Raw genomic sequence first — 19,226 nt, 5'->3', positions numbered from 1 at the left:
CGGCGCCATCTGTACATTCTCCCTGTGGAATGTATGGGTTTTTCCAGGGTGCTCCGGTTTCCTCCCGCAGTCCAAAGACGTACCAGTCAGTAGGTTAGTTGGTCATTGCAAATTGTGCCGTGATTAGGTTCGGATTAATTGCGTTTTTCGGGGGTTTGCTGGGGCGGCATGGATCGAGGGGCCGAAGGGCCTTCTCTGCGCTGTATAGCTAAATAACAATAAAAACTTACTGTAATCAAATCAATGTGGCTTTATACCAGCTAAATCTTTCTTGACAAATCTTCAGAAGTTCTACACAAATACAAATTGAACTGATGGAGAGAACCCATAGATAGCTTCACAAGCGTGAGAAAATCTGCAGATGCTGGAAGTCCAAAGCAACACACAATAGACAATAGGTATGGGAGTAGGCCATTTGGCCCTTTGAGCCAGCGCCGCCATTCACTGTGATCATGACTGATCATCCACAATCAGTTCCTGCCTTATCCCCATAACCTTTAAGAGCTCTATCCATCTCTTTCTTGAAAGCATCCAGAGACTTGGCCTCCACTGCCTTCTGGGGCAGAGCATTACACATATCCACCACTCTCTGGCTGAAAAAGTTTTTCCTCAACTCCGTTCTTAATGGCCTACCCCTTATTCTTAAACTTTTCACATACACGATGCTGGAGGAACTCAGCAGGCCAGGCAGCATCTATGGAAAAGAGTAAACAGTCAACGTTTCGGGCTGAGATCCTTCATCAGGGCTCAGGTCTTGGCCTGAAATGTCGACTGTTTACTCTTCTCCATAGTTGCTGCTTGGCCTGCTGACTTCCTCCAGCATTTTGTGTGTGTTACCATATTTAGATTGTAGTCGGTTTTCCAGAACTCTTGACAAGATGCCTCATAAAAGGTTGATCTAGGAGATTGTAGCACCAAGGTGCTGTGGGAATGTGTTGCCATTTGAAGTTGGATACAGAGAGCCATTATATATATGTTGTTTTCAGAGTGGAAGAATGTAATTAGTGGATCAGTTCCTGGCCCTCGGTGATTTGCTATTTACATTAATGATGTGGGCGAGAGGGTAGAGTTTAATATATCCAAGTCTGCCACTGACATAGACCTCATGGGAGGACATGCAGCTGTGAGGATACTTGGACTCCACAACAGGATATAAATAAATTGAATTGAGTGGGTGACAACTTGGCAAACAGATTTTAATGTAGGAAAATGTGAGGTCAGGCATTTCAGAAGACAGACTATTATATAGAAGGAGGTACATTGCAAACAAGTGAAGTACAGAGGGTCTAGCTGTTCTTGTACAAATAAATGACCAACGCAGCAAGTGCTTGCAAAGGCAAGTGGCGTGTTGGTCTTTATTTGCAGGAGGGTTGGAGTTTAGAAATATTGTTGTTGCAATTTTAGAGGGTGTAATGCAGAAGTTAGCCGGCTGCTCCGAATAATTAGGGTATATGACATGTTGGTTTTTCATGGATTGGAGGTTATGTACGGGGCGGGGGGTGGGAGGGGGTTGGGTTCCAGCTGTACAGGGTGTTGCTGAAGTCACACCCGGAGTATCGTGCACAGTTTTGGTCCCATTGTCTGAAAAACAACATGCTGATCCAAAAGAGAAAGACTCAGCTAATATCTGGGATGAGAAAATTGTCACATCTATGCACAAACAATGAAAGAAGTTGGATCTGTACTCCTTGCAGTTAAGGAGAACGAGGGGTGATTTTATTGAAACATGTTTATATCCTGGTGGGAATCATGACAACATAAGAGCATAAGAAATAGGAGCAGGAGTCGGCCATCTGGCCCGTTGAGCCTGCTCCGCCATTCAATAAGATCATGACTGATCTGGCCATGGACTCATCTCCACCTACCTGCCTTTTCCCCGTAACCCTTAATTCCTTTAATATGCAAAATTCTATCCAACCTTATCTTAAATATATTTACTGAATTAGCCTCCACTGCTTCATTGGACAGAGAATTCCACAGATTCACCACTCTCTGGGGAAAGCAGTTCCTCCTCATCTCTGTCCTAAATCTACTCCCCCGAATCTTGAGGCTATGTCCCCTAGTTCTAGTCTCATCTATCAGTGGAAACAACTTTCCTGCCTCTATTTTATCTATCCCTTTCATAATTTTATATGTTTCTATAAGATCTCCTCTCATTCTTCTGAATTCCGGCAAGCACAGTCCCAGGCGACTCAATCTCTCCTCATAGTCTAACTCTTTCATCTCTGGAATCAACCTGGTGAACCTTCTCTGCACCGCCTCCAAAGCCAGTATGTCCTTCCGCAGGTGGGGAGACCAGAACTGCATGCGGTTAGTTGAGAGAGTCTTGCAGAAGGGGACATTGTTGTAAAGAAGGAGCAGTTAGTTAAAACTGAGATGCACAGAAATTCTTACCATGGGGTGGGGAGGGGGTTGAATCTCCAGAATTTTCTAACCCAGAAGGTGCCGAGGGCAGATCAGTGAGGGTGTTTTTTCAAAGATCACGGAATGCTTGTCGTCGGGGAACTAGAACACTGGGGCGGGTCAGCCATCATCATAGTCAATGAAGACTTGAAGGACCAAGTGGCCTACTCCTGTTTTCCTTCGTTCTACTCCCCTGTGGTTGGCTGGAAATGGGGCCAGTGCTAAATGCTGCAATGGCTTCCTAGGAGACGAGCAAAAGCAATCCAGAGAGGGAGATAGTCAAGTGGGTATGAAGGTAAAGAAGAAAGTTGTTCATAAAGCAAAATATTATTTGGATTACGCTACTGTGTAGAACATCCAGAGTAGGGGTTCCCAACCTTTTTTATACCATGGACCAGTACAATTAAGCAAGGCGCCCGTAGACCCAGGTTGGGAACTCCTGATCCAAAGAGAACTGGGAGACTGAAGTGTGAGAGCCTTTTATCATTAATTTCACATCTCCGTGTGATGTTTTGGTGAAAGGTTTCTTGGACGTCAGTGGTGCCCTGCTTCCCAATCCAGTGATGTGGTGCGTCCTATTCCCCAGAGTTCGTGACCTGGCATAGGAGCCAGCTGTTTCTCTGCAATTCCCCCAATCTCGGCTGCCTTGTGCCTTTGATCTCCTCTGCCGCCGCGGCGTGGGGTGGGTGGGTAAACGTGGCACCGGTTACTCAGCAGGGCTCGTCTGCCGACACTTCAACCTCCGTGTGTTCCTGCATATCACCCCCTAGGCTGACCCTGGGTAAACCGCTTGGCGAAGGCTGCTTTGGGCAGGTGGTGATGGGAGAAACCGTTGGCATCGACAAGGAGAAGCCCAGCAAACCGGTCACTGTAGCCGTCAAAATGTTGAAAGGTGAGTGCCAGCCCATCCCAGACACCTCTACTCTCAGAAAATCACTGACTGCCACACCGTAACAGTGACCATGGAGGTGGCAGATTGTCATTCAATGCAAATTTATCATCAGAGTATGTATTTGTTACCATAAACACCTTGAGATTCACTTACTTGCAGGCACATACAGGAAAAAAGAAATACAATAGAATTTTATGAAAAATTATAGAAATGAGCTAAGGCTGACCATCAGTGTGCAAACGGTAATGAACTGTGCCAATACCGGCAGCACAGTAGCATAGCGGCTGACTTACGGTTTACGGCACCCGTGATCGGGATTCAGTTCCCGTTGCCCCTCTGTAAGGAGTTTGTATGTCCTCCCCGTGGTTGCCTGGGTTTCCTCCGACATTCCAAAGGTATACGAGTTAGTAAGGGTTAGTAAGTTGCGAGCATGGTACATTGGTGCCAGAAACCTGGCAACACTTGATGGCTTTCCACTGCACATCCTCGGACTGAGTTGATCATCGATACAACAACCCATTTTGCCGTAAGTGCTGATGTACGTGGGACACCGGTGTGCCTCCCTTGTTCAGAGGGCATTTAGGAATGGGTGGGAAATGCCAGCTTTGCCAGTGACATCCGCATCGCATAAAAATACGTCAAAAACAGAGCAAGGAGAATTTTGGAAGAGATTGGTGAACCTTCGCCGTGTAGGATGTGAGGTGGGGAATAGTGGGAATGTTGCTGGAATCTCTGCCCTGCTCCCTGTCACTGCTGGGTTTGCCCTATGCCAGGTTGAGTGGGCATCAGTCCATCTGCCCCCTGAGACATTTGCCTGGAGTTTCTGGCCGACGGACTCATCCTCTTCTCATTTCTCTCTTTGTACAGCCGATGCCACAGAGAAGGACCTCTCGGACCTCATCTCGGAGATGGAGATGATGAAGATGATTGGCAAGCACAAGAACATCATTAACCTACTGGGAGCCTGCACTCAGGATGGTGTGTACCACTCAAGGGGTGCTTCCCAATCCAGACTGGCTCCCATCCAATGCAATGACTACACCATCACCACCCCAGCTAAACCACTCCTGTATGGTTCATGGTTTTGTGCAGCACATAACAACAATCCCATTAACCTATTGATTAAAATTCTGAATATTCTTAAAGGCTTTCTTTCCTCCCTACCTAAGGTGTTGATTGCTTCCTGGATGACATTTCCTCAGGACCCTCCCATTTTATTTCCTCTCACTGTGTCATCCTTTCAGTGGAGACTGTGCAACTGTGGGGCACAGCAAAGGGTTGTCTAGGATGGGACCACTTGCATACAGATGGCATCCTATACTCTCACTCACCCCGCTACCGCCACACAGTGGCTGCTGGGAGCACTGCAGCTACTCATCCAGGCGACTGTGACAGCCCCTCCCTGACCCGTCACCTCTACAGCCCAGAAGGTCGGGGTCAGCAGGTGCAAGGGTCAACCCCCACCTTCAGGCTTCTGCCCTTCCCATCAGACTCAGATATCAGGAAATATATTTCTGGATGTTTATCGTCACTGGGTCTGATTCCTGGAACATCAACTCTACACTTTCACCAGATAGACTGCAGCTGAACAAGAACGGGCTTGAATCTACTGTTTGCTAGACCTTGTCTGTGCAGGTTATCTAGTGTATCACACAAGATATCTCAAGCTCGTTTCGGGATATTTTATGTTAAGCCTTTAAGAAGATAAAACATCATGAACCGCTTTGCAGGAGCTTATCAAACCAAGCTGAGTGAACCACAAGTAGCATTAGTTTGGGTGAGTTTTAACATGGTCATGAATTGGGTTTTATTAAGGTGCGTCTTGGAGCAGGAGGTGACTGAGGTTCAGGTTGAGCTCAGGCTGCAGTGACAAAGTGGAAGAATGTCGGGGGTAAGGGGCTGGAGCTGGAGGAACACTGTGGACTGGAGAGCTGTGGAGCTGCTGGAGCAGGGGTAGAGAGGGGTGAGGCCAGGGCCTCAGCAGCTGAGGTGAGGAAAGAACACATATTGAGGTGTGGGGGGGGGTGGAGTTTGGGACAGAGGGCATCTGAGATCAGCAGGCTGCCCACTTGGCTCTGAGGCAGTAGGTTGTAGGTACGAGTCCCATCTCAGAGAGATGAGCATCAAGGTCAGAGGGCATCGGCAGTAATGAGAGGTTGGACAAACTTGGATTGTTTTCTCTGGAGCGGTGGAGGCTGACGGGAGATCTCTATCGGACATAGATTATAAGATTTAAAAAAAGGCACGGGTAGAGTAGACAGACAGACAGTATCTTTTTCCAAGGCTTGAAGTGTCGAAAAGGTGAGAGGGTTAAGGTGATGTGAGGGGCAAGTTTTCTACACAGAGAGTGGTGGGTGGCTGGCAGGTGGTGCTAGAGGCAGATAAATTAGGGACTTTTAAGAGACATTTAGATAGGCCCATCAGTGTGAGGAAAATGAAGGGATATGGACAAGAGAATCTTTTTTTCCAGTCCTGATGAAGGGTCTCGGCCAGAAACAGCGACTGTACTCCTTTCCATTGACGCTGCCTGGCCTGCTGACTTCCTCCAGCATTTTGTGTGTGTTGAAGAGATTAATTTAGTTAGCCATTTGATTACTAATTTATTTGGTTCAGCACAGCATTGTGGGCCGAAGGGCCTGTTCCTGTAGGTAGGTGAGTAAAACTGCACACATTCCTCCAAGTTAGGCCTCACCAGTGTCTTATACGACTTCAGCATAACATTCCAACTCCTGTACTCAATAGATTGAACTATGAAGGCCAATGTGCCAAAAGCTTTCTTTACCACCCTATCTACATGTGACGCCACTTTCAATGAATTGTAGACCTGTATTCCTGGATCCCTTTGTTCTGCCGCACTCCTCAGTGCCCTACCGTTCACTGTGTAAGATCTACCCTGTTTGGTCCTACCACATTGCAAAACCTCGCACTTGTCTGCACGAAATTGCACCTGCCAATTGGAGGCTCATGCACAGTATTGGTTTCTCTACTTAGCAAAGGATGTCAGTGTGTCAAAAGCCATTCAAGGAAGATTTCCCAGATTAGTACTACGAACTGACAGACTTTCCTGTGGGAAAGATAGGAAAGGATGGAAGGAAAAGGATAGGAATCTGGAGTTTAGAAAAATGGTAAAGGGCTTGCTTGAAACACATTCCTGAGAGATCTGGACTCTAGATATTAGCATGACGTTTCCTCTTGCACAAGAATCTAGAAGTAGGGTCACTTTAAAAATAAATATTGCTCTTTTAAAACTGGGATGAAATTTCTCTGAGGGTCTTGGGGCTTTGGAATGCTTTTGCAAAGGGTCCAAATATGCCAAATGGCCTAATTCTGAGGAAAGTTTCTTGGGCAAGGAGTTGCCAGGGGTGGGCATGTATGCCAAGTTGAGGTTACAGTCAGATCAACCTCAATCTTGCTGAATGTCAAAGCAGACCAGTGACCGAGTGCCTACTCCTGCTCCCAGTCAGTGTGTTTGTTTGACTTTGATGTTTCTCTGCAGGTCCGCTCTACGTTATTGTTGAGTTTGCTTCCAAAGGGAACCTGCGTGAGTACCTACGAGCCCGACGCCCACCTGGTATGGAGTACTGTTATAACCCTTCCCACGTGCCTGTAGAGCAGCTCTCCTTCAAGGACCTGGTGTCCTGTGCTTATCAGGTGGCCAGGGGTATGGAGTACCTGGCCTCGAAAAAGGTACGAGCTCCTGCTGTATGTTTAACGTTAGTTTCACTAAACTCTGCAACAAATATAAAGCAGAATACTTTAAAGGTAAAGAGGAAATGGCCGGTGTATTTGTTTTATTCTTGTCACAAGTACCGAGGTACAGTGAAGGCCACCTTGCATTCAGACTGGATCATTAAGTATCAAAGCTACTGGAAAAAGCGCAAGATGATAATGAGGTAGATCGTGAGGCCAAGAGCCCATCTTATCATACAAGCAGTCAGTTCATGAGTTTGATAACAGTGGGATAGATGTCCACATAATACAATATTTTCAACACACACACTCTTCAAAACAGTAGCAGATTTATTGAAGAGGCCCAGCCCAGCCTGGCCCCATCCCAACAACGTACAAGCCAAGCAACACACACAAAATGCTGGAGGAACTCAGCAGGCCAGGCAGCATCTAAGGAAAAAAAAGTACAGTCAACGTTTCAGGCCAAGACCCTTCTACAGGTCTCGGCCCAAAACGTTGACTGTACTTTTTTTCCATAGATGCTGCCCGGCCTGCTGAGTTCCTCCAGCATTTTGTGTGTGTCGCTTGGATTTCCAGCATCTGCAGATTCTCCCTAGTTTGTGATTTGAACGTACAAGATATCCTGAGAGTCGTCATCAGGTCCCATGTGGTTTCAGTTGGTAAGCTGGGCTCAAGTACCTTGTGTCCCTCGCCCTGGTGTACACGTCAGGTCAGCATATTCAAGGTTTAAAGGATGGGTCAGTCCACAGTGACAACGAGGGGGAAATTGCTGGGTCGAAAGTGTGAACTCTTCTGCTAAACTGAATCAAGACACTTTTCTCCACATTATAAATCATGCATTGCAAAGCTCGGCAGCATTCAGAGAGAAGAAATTCCTCCTTGTGTCAGTTTAATTGGGCATGCCCTGGTTCTAGGCAATTTGTTATATGAGGAGGGACTTGGAGATGTGTTCAGTATATAATAATGCAGTGCATTCATTGCATGCATGCACAGGAGGCATTTTGCGTTAGGTTGAGTGATAAGTGCTAGTCTCAACTCCTCTTCTACATCAGTTCATCATAATACTCAGTTCCTCAACCTTTCAAATATTTATCTCTCACCTTTAATGTATTAAAGAATGTTATGACATTCACCATCTGGAGGTAGAGAATTCCAGATTTTCTACTGTCTGGGAGAAAAAGTTCGTACACACCCCAAATTTAAATGACCCTACTAGCCCCTTATCTGATAGCTACATCCCATTGTACGTGGCTCTTCCACTGGGAGAAACATCCCAGCATCCACTCTGTCCAGCTCCCTGAGGATCTTGGGTGCTTGAATAAGGTCATCCCCTCATTCTTCTAAACTTCAAGAAGAACAGACCCTCTGTCCAGCCTTTCTTGACAGGGCAACCCTCTCACCCCAAGAGTTGGGCTCCTTTGGACAGCCTCCAGTGCTTCTCGGTAAGGTGACCAAAACTCTACACAGTATTCCAAGTGTGGCCTCACCAACCCTGTACAACTGTAATGCAGCCTCCCTATTCATGACCTCCAACTCCTTTGCAATAAAGGCCAGCATGCTATTTGCCATTTGAACTGTCTGTTGGGCCTGCTTGCCAGCTTGACTCATGCACTGAAACACCTAGATCCCTCCGAACTTCACTCACTTGCAGTCTCCCCATGTTGATAATTATCCACTTTCTGATCCCTCTTACCAAAACACACAGCCTCAGATTTCCCCACATTAAACTGCTTTTGCCGAGACTTTGCCCAGTCACTCAACAAGGCCTCCCTCATGCCAGCATGCTGTGCTGGGCGCTCTATGTCTGGGAAATTCAAGGTATGTTAGTATAGTTGCTGTCTGACCCATTAATCTATCAAGTTGAGAGAAAAGTGCCATTATACTCTTTGGTAAGAACAGGAAAACAGCAAAATGTTTTTTTTACACAATGAGAGATCGAGGGAAGCTGGAACTCAGACAAGAGTCAACATTGGGTACTGCCCCTAATTAGCAGTCAGGTTGTATGTGATTCTTTATTGCTAATGTTTAGTGAGAGTGATTTATGTGGAGCATTGGTGTAACCACATCTGGAGTACTGTATACTGACTTGGACTCCATAAAGGATTTACTTGCCTCGAGGGAATGCAGCGGAGAGACTGACTGGAAAGTGCGTCTGGATTTTAGGTTGAAACAGTCACAGTTTTTAGTGCTTCTAGAGGCAGGAGGTGAGGTTTCAAAGTGTTCTGTATCTAAGTGAAGAATTTCTCAGCAAAGGGTTGTGGATCTCCGGGATTTTCTCGCTCAAGCAGATATTCTTCAATTTGCAGAAGGGATTTGTTCCTGGAAAGCATCCTGTGAAACAAAATTACATAGAAGCAAGGCTAGACATAGAATGCATCATGCAGCTTTAGCTGTAAAGTGTTCCTTTGTACGGAGAACAGTAGGCCATTCAGTGCAACGAGAAATGGTGTACCCCAAGCATTGAGTGGCATTTTAGCAAAAATCCATAAATCTGTGAAGATGACGTGATAATGTGTGTAAGGGGTAATGGGGTTTGGTCAGCAAGGTGCATTGTTCGGTGGAAGATTCAGCCTTGCTCTTGTAAAGTGGGAACAAGCTGTGAGGGCCAAATGGCCTTCTGTTTCTAGTTCTTTTGCGGTGGAAGTGTCGCCTCCGCTGGTTCAGAGCAAGGGTCATCAAGTCCACGGTTGCCATGGGTGACGGGAGATTTTCCTCTCTGCAGTGCATACACCGGGACTTGGCAGCTCGAAATGTGCTGGTGACGGAAGAAAACGTGATGAAGATTGCCGACTTCGGGCTGGCACGAGACATCCATCACATCGATTACTACAAGAAGACGACAAACGTGAGTGTCCTGTTGGCACGGGGTGGTGGGAGCTGGCTAATGTCCACCGGCAGGTCCCTTCTGTCCAGTAAACAACCATCAGAACAACTTGCGATTATTGCTGCTTCTTGTTCATTCTGCACTGCGTGGAGCTGCTGGCAAGTCCAGCATTTATTCCCACTCCTAACTGCCCTTGAGAAGCGGGGGGGGGGGGGGCTACTTACAAATGCTACCAAAGGATCCACTGGTAAAATTTCCTCTTTGTGTCCCCTCCCTGTGTAATCTCTCCCCTCTCACATCTGCAGGCTCCTTAAGGAGTGGTCACTTGCACTGGAGGTAGCTCACAGGGCTTTGTTTTAAGAGGAACGGTTACTCTCCATGTGCTGATTACTCGGTGCAGTTTCTAACAATGAAAACCGAGCTTATTGAAGCAACTAGGATTCTGATGCTGAGATGAGAATCAATGTTCCCTCTAATTTTTAGTAGTCAGTGTGCGCAGAAATCTTATGTTGTGCAAACTTTTTTCCTGTGACTAAAGTATGTGTGCACTGAATGCACACGTGGCACAGTTTATGTAGGTTTACAAAATATTTGACATAAAACTGCACAGAATAACAACAAAATAACATACATATTTAAGTCACTCAGTTATTTTTTTCTCTCTCCTGTCTTTGGCATTTACCCATTCTTTGTAAACTCTATCTAGACTGATAGAACTGCCATCCAATTGATAGCTTTTGATTCTCATTAACATATCCAAATGACATTCACCTAAACGTTTTCTCAGCTTGTTTTTGAGTTGATTCATTAGGCTAAAACCTCGCTCACAGTCCGCACTAGACACAAGAAAGGTTCCCCCAATGTCCATCAACTATGCAAGGTCGCAAAACTGTTCATTTTGAAGTACAAATGCCACCATTTGAGCAAAGTTTGAAATCAGTTTGGATTTATTTTTTTCTTGCATGGAAAATTTGAAATCATTAAACTATTACAGTATTTTCAGCTAGAAAATCATATTTTAGACATTAGGCATTAACTTGTTCATCGCCAAATGTGAAGTCACAATCTGCAATTGCGGAGAAGTCAAAAGCTGACTATTCTTGTAGCTCAATTTTGACTTCCTGTGGGTTTGATTGTTTTCGCTGTTGCTCATCTGCACTCAACTGTAACATGCGTAGCACTCCTGTAACAGGTAACGACGGGTTCTGTTGCCTGAGCTTTTGTACACTGTCCAAATGCGATTTACTTGCCAAATGACGCTTCAAAAAGTCAAGTTTCCAAATATCATCCCACTTCTTTCCACTAGCAAATTCTCCAGCAACTTTCGCATCACGACAATACAAACGGATAACTCCAGTTTCTGAATCATACATAAGTACTTCTCGTAGATGAACGTTCATGACCTCATGAGCTTTCGGTGTAGCAGCTTCTACTATTTTGTTAAGCCATTCAACTTTAAACAAATTTGCAGTTCTTTTGCTCTTCCCGCCCTTCGCTTCTTTTGAATTCGACATAGCGAATCAATATTTTTTTCAATAAAAACTTAGTAAGCTATCTACAGGATTTGAAACAGATCTTTGTAAACTTTACGATATGAACACTGTCCGCCAGAGATAGTTGTCGCCGTAATGCAGCTGTACAAACCAGAACAGGAAAGGTGAGGTGACATAAATTAGTGACGTGCATTGTGGTATTTGAAAAACCGACTAACTAGTTAACAGAAACACTTAGCTAAAAGATTATTTTCAATAAGTATAATTATTAATTACTACATTATTTTTGGTAGCTAACCTTTTGTGCGCACATTAATTTCCTTTGTGCACTGGTTGAAAAACGCGTGTGCACGCGCACAGCTTAGAGGGAACTATGCTGATGAATCTAGGACCGGGGGTGTAGTTTCAGAATGTGTAGTCACCAGTTTCAGGCAGAGATGAGAATGTTCTCCAGATCTTCGGAATCCTCCACCCTAGTGGAGATGGAGTCATTGACCGCTCTCAGCTAGAGGGACTCTGGGGCCAACGGTAAAGGGACATAGAGAGAAAGTGGAGCTGAGGCCAAGAGCAGATCAGACACATTCTCGCCTCGCCCAATTGACAGGACCAGTTTGTGTGGCCGAGTGGCCTCCTCCTGCTCTGTGTTTTTGAGACGTTAAGTCTTTCTCTGCCGCTGCCGGCTGCCAGCTTGCTGTGTTCTGTTTTTGTGGCTCTGGGTGCTGAAATGTATGTGAGACTAAAGATGACCTTTTAGTCTCACCTTTGTTTTCCAGGGCCGTCTCCCTGTGAAGTGGATGGCCCCAGAGGCTCTGTTCGACCGGATCTACACTCACCAGAGTGACGTGTAAGTACAGGCGTCTGACCTGCCCGCAGGTGATGGTGTAGCCCTGGCTGCATGGTAGACGGTGAGACCTACCACCAGTGAGAGTGTGTTCTGCTCTGTGACCAAACCCCAGGCGCTAACAGTTCCTCTGAAAAGAGGGAGAGCTTAAGGTGGCTGTCATAGAGATGGACAGCGAGGGGGCAGAGTGGCAGTGTTGCTAAAAATAAAATACCACTGCCTCACAGCTCCAAGGACCCGGGTTCAATCCTGACCTCAGGCGCTGTCTACGTGGAGTTCGCACGTTCTCCCGGTGACCATGTGGGTGTTGTGCAGGTGACCCAGCTTCCTCCTACATCCCAAAGGCATTAATCGTGCACGTTAGTTGCTTTTGTGTTTTAGGCAGGTGGTAGAAGTATTGAGAAAGCTGCTGGAATTGAGGGAGAATCGGAGCTAATGGGATTGCTCTAGGGGCTGTTCAGCCCATCTAGGCTCTGATAGCTGGCAGTGCACTTCCAGCAATTACATGCCAGCACACTTCACAATAGGAGGGGGGCCGTTTGACTCACGGAGTTACGATGATGCAGGGAAGCTGGCGCGTGACCAAACCGTGTGGTCAGGGTTGAAGGAGTCCAGGGGCAGTGACGTATCTGTACTCTGAGTAGTGCCCACCATGGGGATCGGTGAAGGGGTGTGGGGGGAGCTGCTGTTCCATCTCAAATGCCCAGTGGGGAGGAGGTGTTGAGGATTGGGAGGGTGAGACTCTGGAGAAGCGGACAGGCCCATGTTCGGGGGAACAGCCAGCTGAAAGCCAACAGCGTTTCTCAGTTGCTCCTCCCCGAGCAAGCAGAGTGCTCCTACTGCTGGAGTTGCTCTTTCCCCCCCCACCCGGCTTTCAGGGGCCCAGCCAGATCTGTCTAGATAATTGCCAGGGGAGGAGCTGCTCAATAACTGTCTGCCTGCTAACCCAACTCTTCCTGCTCGCCAGCTGGTCTTTCGGGGTGCTGCTATGGGAGATCTTCACGTTGGGGGGGTCGCCGTACCCTGGCATTCCCGTGGAAGAGCTCTTCAAACTGCTGAAGGAGGGGCACCGGATGGACAAGCCCTCGAACTGCACCCAGGAGCTGTGAGTAAAGAGAGTGGGGCCTCGACCGCTAGTGAGGAGGGGTCTGACACAGTCCCTCTGGAGACCCATACACTCCCAGGTGGCGGGGGTGTAGAAGGTCTGCTGAAAAGCGGGCCCTTCCAGGGAGACAGACCATAAAACCATATGACATAGGAACAGAATTAGGCCGTTTAACCCTTCGAGTCTGCTCCACCATTTCATCACAGCAGATCCATTTGCCTCTCAGCCCCATTCTCCTGCCTTCTCCCTGTAACCTTTCACACTCTGACTAATCAAGAACCTATCAATCTCTGTCTTTATTATACCCAATGACTCGGCCTCCACAGCCACCAGTGGCAATGGATTCCACAGTTTCACCGCCCTCTGGCTAAAGAAATTTCTCCTCATCTCCATTCTAAATGGGCGTCTCTCTATTCTGATCCTAGACTCCCCCACAATAGGAAACACACTGTCCAGAGACATCAGTGGTTCCTCATACAATAAGCCTTTCTTTCCCAGAATCATTCTCCTGAACCCTCACATGAGCACATCCCTTCTTAAATAAGGCACCCAAAGCTACTCGCAGTACTCCGAGGCCTCACCAGTGCCTCGTGGAGCCTCGCATTACATCGTTGCTTTTACATTCTCCGTGAGAGCGGTTCCCTCACGTGGTTATTTGCACTTCTCCCCTCTCCCCCAACCGTGCCCCCCCCACCACCACCACTTTGGGTAAAGATACAAAAGATTGAGAGTGTGAGCCACCAGGCCATAAACTCCCGAGATTCCGCAGATGCCGGAAATCCAGAGCAACACGCAGGATGCTGGAAGAACTCAGCAGGTCAGGCAGCATCTGTGGAAATGAATAATCAGTCAACATTTTGGGTCAAGACCCTTCATTGGGACTGGAATGGGAGGGGGCAGAAGCCAGAAGCGGTGGTTGGTGGGGGAGGGAGTACAAGTTTGGCGGATGGTAGGTGAGACCAGGTGAGGGGGAAGGAGGGTGGAGTAAGATGTACCACCTTCTATCCCTCTGTTATCAGACCCTTGAACAAGCTTCTCAGGCATTAAAAATGAGCTTGTGATCTCCCGGTCTACCTCACCGTGGCCCTTGCACTTTGCCTGCCTGCCCTGCACTCTACCTGTAACAGCTTTCTACCTCAAAGTGCTTTGTGTGATCTGTCCGGATAGCACGCAAACGAAAGCTTTTCACTCTATCTTGGTAGAAGTGACAAAATCAATACGCAGCCCCTCTCGCAGTGGTTCCCTCTTAACCCTCCTCATTAAATTGGTTCCCTAACGACCTGAGAACATCCATTACAGAATCCAGTTTAACAGTAAGGCCTTTCAGGGATACCGTCACAATTTAAATCAAGTGCCTTCTTCTCTGAGGCTCCTGCTTGGGGATGCACTGTTCGTTCACGGGTCGCTGTTAACTGAGCTGCCTCCCTCTCTCCCTGCCCAGCTACATGACGATGAGGGACTGCTGGCACGTCATGCCCTCCCAGCGCCCCACCTTCAAGCAGCTGGTCGAAGACCTGGACAGGATTTTGGCGATGACGTCAAATCAGGTGAGAGCGCGGGGGCCGAGGAGGCGGGGGGGGGGGAAGAGTCACCCTTCCGGGAACGTGCGCCCCCTCCTGAGCCCGTGCCTGACATGTGACTTAATGCCCGGCCGCGGTTGGACATGGCTGACCCTTGTCCCATCCCTGAACTGCTCGGGTTCCTGCTGGTCGCCAGCCTGGTAATGGGAGAGCAAACAGATGATCTCCGCAGTGGCCAGATCCTCTCCCGTTTGGGGGCCCCCCCCTTTGCAAAGATACCCTTGGTGTATCCCATGGGAAGTGTAGAATGCGTTACCCTGTCTTTTTTCCTGTTACACCTCACATGGTTCTCAGTTCTCTGATTCTCTTGCATACTAATTAATGAGGAACCTTAACGTCCTCTACTCTACCTGCTTAGGTATTAAACAGCTACTTCTGTAACAGAATAAGGACCTGATTCCTCTAAGCCTCAGTGCCTTGGGGCACTGCTGATGGGCAGTACGGTCTGAGGCTCAAAGGGAAATATCCCAAAGGCAACGAGCCTGCAGGATTTTTGGAAGCTCAGGAGAGTACAGAAGGCACATAATGTCTGTACCTAACCCCGACACTCTAGGAAGATTTCCATTTCCCAAGTTCCTTGAAATAATATTTGGTTTTGGGAAAGGAAATTAAGCAGGCTCGTCGCTTAACTATGCAGCCGTGAAAGAAGTCGATAGAAAGCATTTTACAGAGAGGTGGTGGTGGTTAAAAGTACATAGAGGCTGCTGCTCGCAGCCAACCCACTTCAGAAAAGCCCCGCGCACCAGACATCCCAGCGGAGGTTTTCAGAGCCTGGCTGGTCAGGGTCATTCAGAGTTTCTGCTCACGATTTATTTTGTCTGTTGACTTTGCAGGAGTACCTTGACTTGTCGGTGTCTCTGGATCAGTACTCCCCCAGCTTCCCGGACACCAGGAGCTCCACCTGCTCCTCCGGCGAAGATTCAGTCTTCTCCCACGACCCCCTACCCGAGGAGCCGTGCCTCCCGAAGTACCCAGGACATGCCAACGGGGGCCTGAAGAGGAAGCATTAAAGGTGGGGCCCCTTGGATCTGGTGGAGCAGAACTCCCCCAGGACATCATTCCATGAAACCAATCGCACCAATCGACGAGTCCGAACTGGTGTCTCTGCACACACCCGTGCGTACGGCAGCCTCGTCCGTTTGGTGGTTACTGTCCTTTGGGGCTGCTCACTGTTCTCGATCGACAACTGCATACAAAAGACAAAGAAATGAGCCATTCCTTGGGTGAACGTCAGTCGGGACCTTCCTGGGCTTAACAGTGACTGGCACCAGACAACAGCCCAGCGGAGTAGATCATCTGCCTGCTCTCTCCCACTCCCCACCTGTTCCCCACCCCTCGGGTGGGCATGGGGGAGATGCACTGTACCCACAGCCCCGTCTCTGAAGTGGGGCAGCAGGGGACTCGTGGCTCGGAGATGTGTTGCTTTGGGGAGAGAGAGCTAAAAGGCAGGAACATGAGTGCAGATGATGAGGGAGCACGCCTTGTAAATATGGCCAAATATGTATAAATATAAATATATTTACATGAATTTTTTTTGTAAAGTTGACAAGATTGTTGCCAGAATATTGTTGCTGCAGATTACCGTGATCCTCCTGGAAGAGTGGGCTTGTCTCGTGCGTTTGTGCAGCTCATAGGCTTTTCTCCCTGTTCTCACAGAGGAGGGTATGAAGATCTCGTCCTACCTGCTGCTGAAGGCTAGGGTAATGAAGTTGTGATGTGGTGGAACAGCGTGTCAGTCCTGGGATTGCGGGCTGGCTTCACTGTTGGGTCACTGGGTCTTGGTCTGGTGATCTTTCTACTACTGGCCAGGACTGCGTTGCCCAAGATGGTATGGACCAGTAAGATAGCCCAAGGAGCATCTGCAGTCCAGTCCTTCTCAACTCCTATCTGTACCTTCTATCCCATCCCTTCCCCCTCCCATCTCCTTCCTGTGACCCTTCCAGACTCTCTATCCCATCTCCAGTCCGTTCCCACTCCCAGCTCCGTCTCCTACCTCCTGACCATCCCTTCCGAGCCTCCATCCATACCCCTTCCCCAGCCCCTGTCCGTCACACCCCCCTGTCCCCATCTGTACCCTTCCCCCTCTCCCACCACTCCACACTGACCGTGCCACTTCTCAGCCGGCTCTCCAGCGGTTTTCTAGGAAAATCTTTCTCTTGTGAGGGGGGTGGATTTGTCCTTTCCCTGATGGTAGACTGGTCGCCGCAGTGACTGTGGAGGTCAATCAGCTTCAACTCTTGTGCCAAACTAGGGCTGACCACCCCCTCTCACTCTGTGCTGATCTTTTCCCCTCCCCTGGGCTGACCTCCTCCCCTTCCCACACACCTCACCCAGGTGACCTGATCTCTAGCCGTACCCAGCCCCCACACATCACCCTGGTGACCACCATCCTCTTCCCCCCAATACTGCTCCACCAGGCAGACACCACTTCCCATCAGACACCAAACAACACAAGCATCGGCTGGTATTTACTCAGACATTGCCCCATCCCTGCAGTCAGCAGGTTTAGGTTGATCTGCCCCAGTCCCCCAGGTTCCCAGGTTGTGAAAGGTTCAGGCGCGGCCTCTCGGCCTGTCCCATCTTCTAATGAGGCCACAGTTGATCCATTGTCAACTTCTGAACAGCTGCCTCGCCCTTAATGCCTGAAACCATTGGTTTACACAAACCTATCAGTCTCAGACTATGAACCAGTGCTTGCCATGGCTGAAGAGTTCCTCATGCCACTCCCCCACCCCCCTGCCCCTGCACACACACGTAAAAGGGTATCCAAATTTCACTCCTGCCTTGGACCACCCCCATCAGCAGAAATGTTGGTCTTCGCATCAATCACAGCACCCCAGGGGGGCACGGTCCCAGTAATCGAATCGTCCTCGGTCTGCCTCTCCAAAGGAGTGACCTTACTGCGTTTCTGCAGGCAATAACATGCGCTGCTGTTCACCGCAGCTGTTGTACAGCCTGGAGACCACTTGCCTTTCTTAGTCGCCAGCCGAGGGAAATTAAGTTAAAGCCTCCGAGAATGTTGGCAGCTAAACTTCTTAGTCAGGGAGTGGGTAGAGAACGCAGCGGGGTCCGTGTGAATGGGAACGGTGTACGTGGCTGTAGTAGGTCAAGTTGCATGTGTGTGTGTGTGTGTGTGTACCACAGCAAGTGTTAGCCCACCCCCAGACTGACCGGGGTCTGCACTGTGATCAGTGCCTGGGGATGGGGGAGAGCGGTCAGAGCTACTTCTGTAAACGGCTGCCCCTCCGCAGCGTCACTTTTACGAATCTTGTCTTCACAGCCAGGCATTGCAGCCCCATTACCACTTCTGTCAGACTCACGTTCACAGGTTCAGCTTGAGGGAGCACGGAACCTCGCGCTGGGGTGGGGTGACCATTTGGCCCACAGGGTGGATGCTTGCCATTGGTCATTTAGATCCCCCACAAGCCTTTCCTTATGGAGCTTATTTTGAAAGGTGCAAATTAATTTTCTTCAGCCATCTAGAACATTCTGGGTGACAACGCTTGTGTGTGTGTTTTTTTTTAAAAAGACTCTCTTACTGTTTGTGTTCTTTGCCCACTAATGTAGACCCCTGCCTTCATGATAAAGGCTCTATTTTCACTCATGAATGTACTTGGATTCATTCACCCCTGACCTCATAACACCATGTTCGTCTGCATCTAGCAGGTGTTTGGGATGGCAGGGGACTTTCTGAGGTAAAGGTGGTGTGTGGGGGTGTCAGCGGTGAGGTTGTAAACGGGCTGGGGGCCAGGCAGTGGAAGTTCTTTGTCCGAGTGTTCAAAGTGCCGACGTTTCCGGTGCGGCTGGTGTACGTCTCACAGGCAGCGTGAAAGCCACTCTGTTGTACGGAGGGTGGCGGGGGGGGGCCACTTGTGTGGGTGCAGGCAGGCTGGTGTCAGGTGAGGCCGCAGAGGGCCGTCCTTGTCTGCGGGTTCACGGTGGCCGGTGAGTTCAAGGTGTACTGCCCCTGACCAGGCTGTGTGTGCATGAGAAAAACTATTGCCTAATTTATTGCTTTTTTTAATTAAAAAAAAGAAATGTTTTTTTTCCCATTTTATAAATGTTTACAAGGTTTAAAATTGACCTGTAGTTATTCTCATATTTACCCTTCTATGATTAAATTCCTTTTAACACTTTATTTGCCTTTTTGGTTTCTCTGTTCTGTTTACTGTCTGATTCGTTGCTCCCCCTCTGTTTTTCCTGCCTCTGCCTCCTCATTGCTGTGTGTGTGACAGGACAACAGGGCCTGCACCACCCCTGACCCTCTCAGCAGCCTTGGGGTCTGCTGGGGCCGACTGGCTGTGGGATGTTGATTAGCTGGAACCTACTCCGAGGATCGGGTGAATCGGACTGTGGATGGAACTGGGGATCGAAGGGGGAGTTAACGTGCTGGGCCCT

General features: G+C 48.5%; 1 protein-coding gene across 3 annotated transcripts in view; it reads left to right on the top strand.

Annotated features, from left to right (window-relative positions):
• Positions 1 to 18,951, top strand: part of LOC134350969 (fibroblast growth factor receptor 1-like) — a 220,464-nt gene extending 201,513 nt beyond the window's left edge. For all 3 annotated transcript variants that reach the window (XM_063056900.1, XM_063056899.1, XM_063056898.1), the window contains 8 exons: positions 3,174 to 3,295; positions 4,163 to 4,273; positions 6,792 to 6,982; positions 9,708 to 9,830; positions 12,076 to 12,146; positions 13,111 to 13,248; positions 14,690 to 14,795; positions 15,662 to 18,951. In XM_063056900.1, coding sequence (XP_062912970.1) covers positions 3,174 to 3,295; positions 4,163 to 4,273; positions 6,792 to 6,982; positions 9,708 to 9,830; positions 12,076 to 12,146; positions 13,111 to 13,248; positions 14,690 to 14,795; positions 15,662 to 15,838 — 1,039 coding nt within the window. In that variant the 3' untranslated portion in view covers positions 15,839 to 18,951. The remainder of the gene's footprint in view (positions 1 to 3,173; positions 3,296 to 4,162; positions 4,274 to 6,791; positions 6,983 to 9,707; positions 9,831 to 12,075; positions 12,147 to 13,110; positions 13,249 to 14,689; positions 14,796 to 15,661) is intronic.
• Positions 18,952 to 19,226: the final 275 nt, after the last annotated feature.

Source organism: Mobula hypostoma, chromosome 8 (assembly GCF_963921235.1).
Source record: "Mobula hypostoma chromosome 8, sMobHyp1.1, whole genome shotgun sequence".
In the NCBI taxonomy this organism is placed as follows: domain Eukaryota; kingdom Metazoa; phylum Chordata; class Chondrichthyes; order Myliobatiformes; family Myliobatidae; genus Mobula; species Mobula hypostoma.
This window is presented reverse-complemented; position numbering and strand designations above follow the sequence as displayed.